Genomic DNA, 12,632 nt, shown 5'->3' on the forward strand with positions numbered 1-12,632 from the left:
AAGTGGTCTGGGCGTCATTATTTATCTGGCTGCCAAGAATGCGAAAAGAGATTTTCAGAGCTGGGTGGGGGAGAGAATATGCAAGTGTTTGACTTTCGCATAACTCTTCATCAGACCTTGATTCAGGGAACAACATCATCCTTCATCTCTCCTAAGCTCTGGGACAAGCATGACAGCTCCTGAAGAAGAATAAATATGTGTGTGGTGGTTTGTTTTCTAGAAGCCCATCCGGAGCAGACACTTTCCTCCAGAGCTGGCATCCTCATAAGAAAGTGCTAATTGCCTTGTTCCTAAGCGAAGGCAGGCTTCACTCAAACCCAGTCACCTGCCAGGAACTGGAAGGCTGTGCCAAAGGATCCCCGGTTCAGATTTCTGTGGAGGCAGCAGTCTCCAAACCCATCGATAGATAGCTGCTGCTTCTGCGAGTTTTATCTTGCACTTAATTCCGCTGCTCCGTCTGTCTGCTCCTCCCCAAACATAGAGGCACTTAGTCCTTGCATGCAAAATGGATTTTCTGGGAATTTGCAAGTAAATCCATTCATTAGTTTGGGGCTTTAAATTAATTAAAGGACCTGGAGTCTTTTTAAGGAATTTAACATCTGTGTCAGTCTCTGTAATAGAATAAAACAGACTCTGAGGCTTATTTGGAATTTTAAGCTGTCATGGCCAGAGGCTGCCTTCAAAGTCACAAGGTTGCCAGTTATTTTTAACTCTTCTTACCAGAAAGCTCGCGCGGGGTTTTTGCAAATCGAGCTCATCGCTTATATCGATGCGCTGCTCTCTGGCAAGGCCTGCTGCGGACCAGACCGCCAGGTCTCCCCAAGCCCCACCTCAGAGGAGAGCACCCTGAGCATGTCTGGGAAGAATGGTTTGGGGTGCAAGTCTGGGCTTCTGCCAGCTTCTGAGTCCCAGCTGCTGGAAGCCACAGGATGGGGAGAGTGGGCCTTGTGTTCGAATCCTGATTTCGGGCTTCCCTTGGGGGCACCTGGCTGGCCCCTGTGAGAACAGCATGATGGACCAGAAGGGCCACTGGTCGGATCCAGCAGTTTCTCCTTATAGTCCTAAAACAGGCCCATTGGGCGATTTGGGTCCCTGTTGTAGCTGTGTGTTCCCAAAGCACTTTTAACATCTCCGAAATTAAAAGCTGTAATTCTCAGTTTTACTGGAGCTACACCGAGTGTGAGCAAAAGGCATCTTTACAATCTTTTAAATCAAAACTGCATTTTTTTAAAGGATTCTGAATTCAGTGACTCATACCAAATTCTCTGCTTGCAGTCCAAGGCGGTTGAGCTTCAGACTCCCAGGTTGCTGGTGGAGAGACCCTGAGCTCTGCCTGTGGATAAATGAGGTGCTAGATGAGAGGCAGTGTGGCACAGTGGTTAGCGTGCCAGACTAGGATCTGGGAGAACAGGCTTCAAATACTCGGCCGGGGATCTCACTGGATGGCCCTGGGCCAGGCACTGCCTCTCAGCCTATCCTACCTCACAGGGTTGTAGTGGAGATTGAATGAGAGGAGGGGGAGAGCCATGTATGCAGCCTTGAGCTCCTTAAAGGAAAAGGTGGGGTGTAAATGCAATAAATAAAATGGTGCCAATTCAGACTGCAGGATGCGCTCTTTGAATATCATAGAATCGTAGGGTTGTAGGGGACCCCAAAGGTCCTCTAGTCCACCCCACTGCAATGCAGGAATCTCAACTAAAGCATCCATGTCTGATGAAAACAAACAAATGAGCCGCCTCCTCGCCAGAAGACAGATAGTGTAACAGGGAGCAGACTGTGCTGTTTTAATTTTATTTATTTATTACTTTCAGATATGGAGATTTTAATATTTTGATTATATATTTTGTGGTTTTATATTTTGATGTAGTTCTGTGAACCGCCCTGAGACCTCCATGTAGAGGGCAGTACAGTCATAGCTCAGGTTACAGATGCTTCAGGTTGTGTTTTTTCAGGTTACCAACCGCCAAAACCCGGAAGTACCGGAACAGGTTACTTCTGGGTTTCGGTGGTCGCGCATGCGCAGAAGCGCTAAATAGCACTTTGCGCATGTGCAGAAGCGCCAAATCGCAACAAATCACCGCTGCGTGTTGCGGACGTGTAGCCCGCACGGATCACGTTCACAACCCGAGCATCCACTGTATATAAATTCAATAAATAATAATGATGACAATGTTTGAAAACAGCACACCGCACCTGTAGCCTGAAGTGGTGGGATCCATTCTGATACCTTGGGATCCATTCTAGACACCTCTTCAACCTGTTATCGGACGAAGCCTCTTCAGGCACACACCAGGCGACCAAAGTGAGCGAATGGGTCTTTCAAAATTTTGCCCTTTTTAGTTCAAAAAGCGTTAGAACAAAGAGTTTTTCCAGGTTTAAGCACTGTGAGATCCTGTCTCCTACGCGATGATTAACCTGTTGCAGGAAGATAAAAGGAAAGGACGATAAGTTCCTGATATTAGCTGGCAAATTGCATAGATGGGGGTCGTAGCTTTGACGAACGCTTTATGGAATAGTTAATGGCTTGGAAATGGAACAAGCTCCCTGCCTGAGATTCCTCTACGTGTCATTATGGATGAATAAGACAGAAAGCCCCTCTACAAATTAAAAGTAATTTGTTATTATCCAATTTGCTAACTGTTTGAGATACAGTCAGCGATAATCTTCAGCTTTGAATTTTTCTGGCAGGAATCTGTTTATATATAACCCTGAATTTAATACATAGCAGAAATTACAATATTTCACAATATAGGAAATAGGTGATATTGGTGATCTATGGGTCTAATTTAAGATGAATGCAGTTCTGACGTATGATCATATTAAATCTATATTAATGCTTTCAATCCTCCCTGGTCTGAGTAGTATCAAATTAGACGGTGTCTTACAAAATTGTGAAAAGAATAATTACATAAAAGGCTTCTAAGATGATGAACCGAATTTGGCGACAATGAGAAATTTCCGGTCGGTGGCAGCAGTGGGGCAGGGGGCTAATTTGGGAGTGCCACTGTGGAGGAAAGAGTTAAATTGCCCCTCCACAAATGATCTTATCCCAGCCATTGTCACTGCCCACAACTGCTGCATTTTGCATTTCTAAAACAAACTTTGGAACTCCCTGTCTATTGAAAACCAGGGAGGCAGTTTCACTGTTTCCTTTTGGGCACCTGCTTAGAATAATAATAATAATAATAATAATAATAATAATAATAATAATAATTTATTATTTGTACCCCGCCCATCTAGCTGGGTTTCCCCAGCCACTCTGGGCGGCTTCCAACAAAGATTAAAAATACATTAAAACGTCACACATTAAAAACTTCCCTGAACAGGCCTTTAGGAGTTAAAGGTGCTTCATTTCTTTTCAGCTGCTGCTGCTGCTGTTCATCATCATTTGACTATTTGTAAGCACCTGCTTTTAACTCGCCTGTTATCCATAATTTTAAGGTTTCCGTTTATATTTTTGTAAACTGCTCGGAGGTTTTCTTCCAAGCGAGCGGAATATAAATCTTGTTAAGTAGAGGAAAGCAGTAAGAAGCAGCAGCAGCATCTGCACTCGAGATGCAAAGGTGCGCTTGAAAGGGGTTATGAATGAGCCAAGGGGACTTGCAAGGAAACACTCCTAACAGGAATGATGCCAGCCACTCACACAGAGAAAGCATCCTGCTCTTCTTTTTGCAAACCCACACTACTTTCCTGATCCCACCCACCTTACATGCAGAATTCCACAACTACTGAGCATGCTCAGTAAGGCTATAGCTTTTTCTAGAGTGGTGCTTCATCATCATCATCATCATCAGGCCACAAGCTGGATCTGAGCACAAGAGCCTTCTGGATGGATGGCGGCTAACAGATTGAGGTTGAATCCTGACAAGACAGAAGTACTGTTTTGGGGGGACAGGAGCGGGCGGGTGTGGAGGACTCCCTGGTCCTGAATGGGGTAATTGTGCCACCAAAGGTCCAGGTCGCAGCCTGGGAGTCATTTTGGACTCACAGCTGTCCATGGAGGTGCAGGTCAATTCTGTGTCCAGGGCAGCTGCCTACCAGCTCCATCTGGCACACAGGATGAGACCCTCCCTGCACAGTGGCCTGTCTCGCCAGAGTGGTGCATGCTCTGGTTATCTCCTGCTTGGACTACTGCCATGCACTCTACGTGGGGCTTCCTTTGAAGGTGACCCGGAAACTACAACTAATCCAGAATGCGGCAGCTAGACTGGTGACTGGGAGCAGCAGCCGAGACCACATTGGCTCCCAGTACGTTTCCGAGCACAATTCAAAGTGTCGGTGCTGACCTTGAAAGCCCTAAACGACCTCGGTCCAGTATCTCTGAAGGAGCGTCTCCACCTCCATCGTTCAGCCCAGACACTGAAGTCCAGCTCCGAGGGCCTTCTGGCGATTCCCTTGCTGCGAGAAGCCAAGTTACAGGGAACCAGGCAAAGGGCCTTCTCAGTAGTGGCGCCCGCCCTGTGGAACGCCCTCCCACCAGATATCAAAGAGAACAAGAACTACCAGACTTTTAGACGACATCTGAAGGCAGCCCTGTTTAGGGAAGCTTTTAATATTTAATAGGTTATTGTATTTTAGTGTTTTGTTGGAAGCCGTCCAGAGTAGCTGGGGAAACCCAGCCAGATGGGTGGGGTATAAATAAATTATTCTGATGATGATGTCCCTCCCATGGTTTCAAGCAACTGGTCTTCAGAAGCATCGCTGCCTCCGACTGTGGAGGCAAAGCAGAGCCATCCTGGCTAGCAGACTTTGACAGCCTTTTCCTCATCCATGAACTTGCCCAGTCCTCTTTTAAAGCCATCCAGGCTGGTGGCCATCCCTGCTTCCAGTGGCAGTGAGTTCCACAGTTTTAACTATGCGCTGCATGAAGAAGGCCTTCCCTTTAGAGCAGAGCTGTTGCCAGCTAAACAAGGGATATCATAGCCGCAGGCTTTTAAAAAATCTATACATATAAATAATAAAAAGTTGGAACGTGTGTCTGAAGGAGGAGAGAGGCTGGCGGAAGGGAGCTGAGATTTGAGGCGCCCTTTTTACCTCTTCCCTGGGAATGTGATCCGGGACAGGCAGCGCTTGGGCTGTTAGATATCCGTGGTCCTGAGCGAGGGGCCTGAGATGCTTCTTGCACCGAGATGAAAGCTGTACTTGTGTGGGATTCTGTCCTGCGACAAGCCCTGTAGGGGGCTAATGTGGAGGCTTGATATGTGCTCGTAATTACCAGAGGTTCTTTAGCACCCCGTGTTCTACAGGACAGCAATAGATGAGTCCCTTGTGACCTTAAATTCAGTAAATCTGTGCCGTTACGGAGAAGGGGGACAGAGAGAACCATTCTCCTCCCTTTCCTATTGCTGGATCTCACAGGTTAGCCAGTGAAGTGGAGGGGCTGTCGATTCAGGGCAGACAAACTTCTTCCCGGGAACCGTCTCTGACTCGTGGAGTTGGCTGCCACAAAACGGTTACAAAGGTTGAGGAGCAAAAGGTGCAGGCAATCTTGAAGCAATCGCTTTGCAAGACGTGAGCTGGCGCCTGCCTTTCAGGTTCTCGGTCAATGAGTGAAGTCTGAGTGTCATCAATGAGTGTAAAAAAATGGGTAAAGGACCCCTGGATAGTTAAGTCCACTCAAAGGCGACTCTGGGTTTGTGGAGATCATCTCATTTTCAGGCCAAGGGGGCCTGTGTTTGTCCACAGACAGCTTTCCGGGTCATGTGGCCAGCAGGACTAAACAGTTTCTGGCGCAATGGGACACTGTGACGGAAGCCAGAGTGCATGGAAACACAGTTTACCTTCCCACCACAGTGGTACCTATTTATCTACTCACACTGGTGTGCTTTCAAACTGCTGGGTTGGCAGGAGCTGGGACAGCAACGGGAGCTCACTCCATCATGGGGATTCAAACCACCAACCTTCCGATCGACAAGCCCAAGAAGCTCAGTGGTTTAGACCCCACCCTTGTCCCAATGAGTGTGGTCATGACCAACTAAGCCTTCTGATGGAGGCTTAGTTTGGTGAGAATCGAGTGTATGCTTCCAGAGTTAACACCAAACACATCACTTCTGACAAAAGAGCCACCATAGCTGCTAGAGGACTGTGAAAAATTGTGTCCCTGACTTTTTAGACTCATCTGCCCATATACGCGGGTGGCACTGTGGTTTACACCACTGAGCCTCTTGGGCTTGCCGATCAGAAGGTCGGCGGTTCGAATCCCCGTGACGGGGTGAGCTCCTGTTGCTCTGTCCCAGCTCCTGCCAACCTAGCAGTTCGAAAGCATGTCAAAGTGCAAGTAGATGAATAGGTACCGCTCCAGCAGGAAGGTAAACGTCGTTTCCGTGCGCTGCTCTGGTTTGCCAGAAGCGACTTAGTCTTGCTGGCCCGGACCTGGAAAAATGTCTGCGGACAAACACCGGCTCCCTCAGCACTCAGCGAGATGAGTGCTGCAACCCCAGAGTCATCCATGACTGGACTTAACTGTCAGGGGTCCTTTACCTTTTTGACCCATATACTACAGTGGTGCCCCGCAAGACGAATGCCTCGCAAGACGGAAAACCCGCTAGACGAAAGGGTTTTCCGTTTTTGAGTTGCTTCGCAAGACGAATTTCCCTATGGGCTTGCTTCGCAAGACGAAAACGTCTTGCGAGTCTTGCGATTTCCCCCCCCCGCTCCCCCCCCTTTTTCTAAGCCGCTAAGCCGCTAATAGCCTTTTAGCAGCTAAGCCGCTAAGCCTTTAATAGCCGCTAAACCGCTAATAGCGCTAATCCGCCAAGCCACTAATAGGGTTGCTTCGCAAGACAAAAAAACCGCTAGACGAAGAGACTCGCGGAACGGATTATTTTCGTCTTGCGAGGCACCACTGTATCTGAAACCATGGGATGCATTGGTTGCCAAATGTGAAGTTTTTTCCAACTCTCCTACTGCATTCACACTGCGTTCACACACTAATGAAACCGGGGTTGTGGGGTGTTAAGCTGTTAGTAGCAGCAATGTGGAGAGGAGGAAGGATGGCTAAATATAACACTGGGGAGATATATTGATATTACATCCTTTTTTGCTCAACAATCAAAGGGAAAGAACAATGGAGAACGTTGGCTGTTGACCTGCACTTATCACTTTGCTGTAGCTATTATGAGGTATACATAATAAATAGCCGCAGCAAATGCTCTTAGGATTCATTGGCTTGCCTTATAACACTTTAATCTTGAATTTATCCAAGCACGGGCATCTGAATCCTGGTTGATTTAAAGCAGCGATTCCCAAATTTTGGGAGGGCCGCCCCCTTGGTTCCATAAACCCGTCCTCCGGGCCTCCTACACCACCCTATAAAAAGTGCCATGCAGAATAGAAGTTTGCACGACCCACTGGGAAGGTAATAACACAATCAAATTCAGAACGGTAACAATGGATTGCACATTTATTCAAAATCCAATTAAAACCTGTTAGTTTAATTAATTCAAGAAAATTGGTGGACTTGACCTGGTGGTGATACCCACTTTTTGAAGTTTGGTAGTCATTTGCACTTCCAGAGCCCCCGCCCAAGCCCTCCCCCCTTAGGGCTCCTTCAAGCTTCCTTTTGTGCCCCACTTTCCAGGCATAGGTCTGTGCTGTAAGATAACTCAGTGTCTTAGTGTTTGTTTGCGTGTTTCCCAGAAAAAAAACCATGTTTTACTGCTGAATCGGAGCAAATGGCGATCCGCTGAAAGTCCAATTGCTGTTTGCTCCGATTTGGATGCAGAACTTTAAAGTCCTCTGCGATGCCATGTTTGGTTGTGCCAGCCTGAGAGCAACCATTCCCAGTCCTAATGGCGCCTGAAGGGCTGAGGGTTGTTACTGGGGCAAACCCAGGCCTCTTGGGCATCGAACAACTGCAGGCGGGAAGTTTCTACAAAAGCGAGGAAAGATTAAGCTTTTCCTGGTGTGGAAATATAATCATCGGGGAGTTTCGCCTGTCGCCATCTGTTAGACGTGTTCTTTTCATGTGACACCAAGCATGTTCAAATTCTGTGCACCTTTGTTCCTTCTTTTGCAAGTGGACCAGAGGACTCAACGCACATTTACCGTGCATTGGGTCCGAAGTGCTTTCCAGGGTTCAATCTGGATTGCTTGGCCCTTCTTCGTTCTGCATCCAGAGCAGCGTTCAATCGCGGCAAAGAGAGCCTGGCTTGACCACCCCTTTCTCTTTCCCAACAGCGCCGCCCAAGGAGCCCGCATTGATGTGCCGGTCGAACAATTACCCCAGCGGCTTCTACTGCAGTTGGCACATGCCCATCCCGACGTACATTCCAGACACCTTCAACATCACCGTAATGTGAGTAGGGCCTCAAGGGAAGGCATTCCTTTGTGGGACGGGGGGGGGGGGGAGAGAGCCTTCCCCGAACAAAAACACAGGACTGGGCGCATGCGACCTTGACTGGCCTGGCTGCTTTCCTGAACATCAGCTTGAAGGCAGTCACCGGAGATCGTTCCACAGGCATTTGTGACCCTTTCTCAGCTGCTTTTACTGTAATTTTATCTAGCTTTTGAACCTCTAAACCAGCGGTTCTCAACCTGTGAGTCCCCAGGTGTTGTTGGACTACAACTCCCATCACTCCTAGCTAACAAGGCCAGAGCTCAGGGATGATGGGAGTTGTAGTCCAACAACATCTGGGGACCCACAGGTTGAGAACCGCTGCTCTAAACAGAGTGTTTAGGGCAGGGACAGACTCTACGAGTTGGAAGGGACAACAGGGGTCACCCAGTCCAGCCCCCTGCAATGCAGGAATCTTTTGCCCATCGTGAAGCTCAAACCCACAACCCCAAGATTAAGTGTCTCATGCTCTTATCGACTGAACTATCCCAGCAGTTAATCCAAGAGGGAACCTGTGGCGTTCCAGACATTAAATACATCAGAAGGGCCTGGTGGATGAGGTCAATGGCCCATCTGGTCTGGCCTCCTGTTCTCGCAGTGGCCAAACAGATGCTCGTGAGAAACCTGCAAACAGGATTCGGGCACAAGAGCCCTCTCCCAGTACGTTTCCGAGCACAATTCAAAGTGTTGGTGTTGACCTTTAAAGCCCTAACCGGCCTCAGCCCAGTATACCTGAAGGAGCATCTCCACCTCCATCGTTCTGCCCGGACACTGAGGTCCAGCTCCAAAGGCCTTCTGGCGGTTCCCTCACTGCAAGAAGCCAAGTTACAGGGAACCAGGCAGAGGGCCTTCTCAGCGGTGGTGCCCGCCCTGTGGAACATCCTCCCACCAGATGTCAAAGAGATAAACAACTACCTGACATTTAGAAGACACCTGAAGGTGGCCCTGTTCAGGGAAGTTTTTAATGTGTGGCATTTTAATGTATTTTTAATCTTTGTTGGAAGCCACCCAGAGTGGCTGGGGAAACCCTGTAACCTCACTTCTCAGAGGGAGGGAAGCACCAGAAGACCCCTGGAAGTGGACCTCAGTGTCCAGGCAGAACGATGGGGGTGGAGACTGGTATACTGGGCCGAGGCTGATTGGGGCTTTCAAGGTCAGCACCAACACTTTGAATTGTGCTCGGAAACGTACTGGGAGTCAATGTAGGTCTTTCAGGACCAGTGTTATGTGGTCTTGGCAGCCGCTCCCAGTCCCCAGTCTAGCTGCCGCATTCTGGATTAGTTGTAGCTACAGACACCAAGTATCAAGCCTGGGACCTTATGCATGCGAACTCTGGGAATTCACTTCCAGGAGGTGTTGTCAATGCCCAGCTAGATAGAACAATGGTCCAACACACCATAAACAGCTTCCTGCAGAGCACAAACACAAGCCCTCAATTATATAAAAATGATAAGGAGAAAGCACAATTGGCGAAGATCCAGGCAAAACACACCTGGGTATACAGCCCCCATTAAACCAATACCTAAGCGTACCACGGTCCAAAAGTATGGGAGAAATATACAGCAATGTATATATAAATAACCGATCAATATTAGATGAGAGTCCAGATAGTGTCTTGCTTCTAAACCACTTTATCAAAACATGTTTGCTGCAAAATGCCTTTGTAACCGCATATATTACTTCACCAGTCCTATGCTCTCGGAGGCATAAATCTTCCTTAATCGTGCTGCGGGGACCAATTCTCAAAGATAGCATGGGGAAGAGAAAGCAATGTGCTCTGTCACTGAGCTGCAGCCCACCCCAGAGTGGGCAGGACTCCTAATCCTTGGCGAATTTTGTAGAAGAGGAGAAATTGGGTAGGCACAGCTCATTGTGGCCTTTTTGGGGAGGGGGGAATCAATGTCTCCCCGCTTGCCATAATGCCCTCCTGCAGTGTGCTGGAAGGCGCAGGAAGTGAGTTGAGGATCCTGATCTTTGATGGTCAACCAGGGCAGTGGCTGGTAGATTTACTTCCTCTGAATTAATTCAGCACACCATCACAACAGAGAGTGCCACAAGTTACCATCATGTTAAGAAATATTCCCTTTTGACAGTTTTAGAGGTGCGCTATCCCCAAGTAATTTAGCCAGCTTCATCAAAATTATTTGCTTCCTTCCAGATCCTCCTGTTACTTGGCCTGAACTGGAACTTCCAGATACGGCTTGGGATTTCACTTTAGGTGAAATCTGGTGGCAAGTGCTGATGCGGAGATTTCCTCCCACATGTCAGGATCTTGTCTGAGTCCACCGTTATTTGTGCTGAACAGCAGCCACCGACTTGCTCTCCTTGTGAAGGGCTAAAAAAAAAAAGGTCTGATTATGAGGCGGGTGAAAACATAAATTCTATTTCCAGGACAGCAGCCCGAAGCCTGTTTCCTTGATAAACAAGGACTGTGGTGCCTGTTCTTGTGAGAGTTGACAGGGTCAACATGATGTACGTACTCAAGGTTGGAGAGAACATGATGCTTTCATCTGAACTTTCCCCTTCTCTTCCCACCTCAATCTTTGCACCCTGCAATCCAAAATATCCCTGATATTTTGCTGCAACCCTAAGTTTGAGCCGGGCTTTCCTCCATCTCTTGAATAATGGAGAATGTCTCTGAGCATGTGCAGAATTTTACTCCTTCTTTTGAGTAGCTACTGCCCTGTGTGATAGTACAGGGAGGGTGTGAAAACCCAGACTTGAAATTCAGCCCTGAATATGGACCCTCATGTCAAACCCCAATCCGGCCATTTTCCACAAATGTACGAAGTTGGCATTTATATCTGTTCATCTCCGTCTTCTCACCTGCGGACTCGCCTTCACTGGATGTTTTTAGGCAGAGGTTGGAGGTTCAACTGTCCGGGATTCTTTACCTGGGATTCCTACATTGCAGGGGGTGGACTAGAGGTCCCTTTAAGACCCCTTCCAACTCTACCATTCCATGATGCTGTGATTGGCGACTGCTCTCCGAGGCCTCGGTTCTCCCTTTGGCCAACACCTCTTGCTGCCACTTTCTGCATTTCAAGCCAACAGAGGCATTTCTGCCTGAGACTCCTTAGGAATTACTACAAGTGGGATCTAGATGACACAAGCTGTGTTTAGCTCCCCTTGAAATGGAGCAGGATGTCAGTGAAGTCATGGCTAACCTTTCACAGTGATTTCAATGGGATATAATCTGGATTCAGAAGTAACATCTTTCCGCTGGGCCTGCAAGACAGAGCTGTTCTGCCTGGCCTTTAGTTTGGACTCAGTCTGACCCTTATGTTTCCCTCCCCTTATGGTTTTGACTTTTAAAATGAGGCTGCATTTTAAATTGTATTTTAACCCATATTTTAAATTGTGTTTTTCTTACCCCCATTATGTTATTATTGTAACTTTACTGGTGTTAGCCGCCCTGAGCCCGGCTCTAGCAGAGGAGGGCAGGGTATAAATAAATTTTAAAAAATATTATTATTGTTAACAAAGAAGGGTGTATCTACCCATGTATGCAGCAAAGAGTTTCCTAACTGGTGGAGGGTAAAGTGGTATTTCATTATATCAATGTGGTTCTGAACTGTGATAATTTGGGGCAAGTAGGGGTAAGGGAGGGACGCCGGTGGTGCTGTGGGTTAAACCACAGAGCCTAGGACTTGCCAATCAGAAGGTCAGCAGTTCAAATCCCCGCGACGGGATGAGCTCCCGTTGCTCTGTCCCTGCTCCTGCCAACCTAGCAGTTCGAAAGCAAGTCAAGTGCAAGTAGATAAATAGGTACCGCTCTGGCGTGAAGGTAAATGGCATTTCCGTGTGCTGCTCTGCTTTGCCAGAAGCGGCTTAGTCATGCTGGCCACATGACCTGGAAGCTTTCTGCGGACAAACGCTGGCTCCCTCGGTCTATAGAGCAAGATGAGCGCCGCAACCCCAGAGTCGTCTGCGACTGGACCTAATGGTCAGGGGTACCTTTACCTTTGGGACATGGGTAGCGCTGTGGGTTAAACCACAGAGCCTAGGGCTTGCTGATCAGAAGGTCGGCGGTTCGAATCCCTGCAACGGGGTGAGCTCCTGTTGCTCGGTCCCTGCTCCTGCCAGCCTAGCAGTTCAAAAGCACGTCCAAGTGCAAGTAGATAAATAGGTACCGCTCCAGCGGGAAGGTAAACGGCGTTTCCATGCACTGCTCTGGTTCGCCAGAAGTGGCTTAGTCCTGCTGGCCACATGACTCGGAGGCTGTCTGCGGACAAACACCGGCTCCCTCGGCCAGTAAAGCAAGATGAGCACCGCAACCCCAGAGTTGGCCATGACT

At 48.2% G+C, this 12,632-nt stretch overlaps 1 protein-coding gene across 5 annotated transcripts in view; it reads left to right on the plus strand.

The window, feature by feature from the left end:
• The window catches only part of CNTFR (ciliary neurotrophic factor receptor), a 412,330-nt gene that overhangs the window by 363,687 nt on the left and 36,011 nt on the right, over window positions 1–12,632 (plus strand). For all 5 annotated transcript variants that reach the window (XM_077936575.1, XM_077936576.1, XM_077936577.1 and 2 more), the window contains one exon: window positions 8,179–8,296. In XM_077936575.1, the coding sequence (XP_077792701.1) occupies window positions 8,179–8,296 (118 nt within the window). The remainder of the gene's footprint in view (window positions 1–8,178; window positions 8,297–12,632) is intronic.

This window comes from Podarcis muralis, chromosome 11 (genome assembly GCF_964188315.1).
Source record: "Podarcis muralis chromosome 11, rPodMur119.hap1.1, whole genome shotgun sequence".
Classification (NCBI taxonomy): domain Eukaryota; kingdom Metazoa; phylum Chordata; class Lepidosauria; order Squamata; family Lacertidae; genus Podarcis; species Podarcis muralis.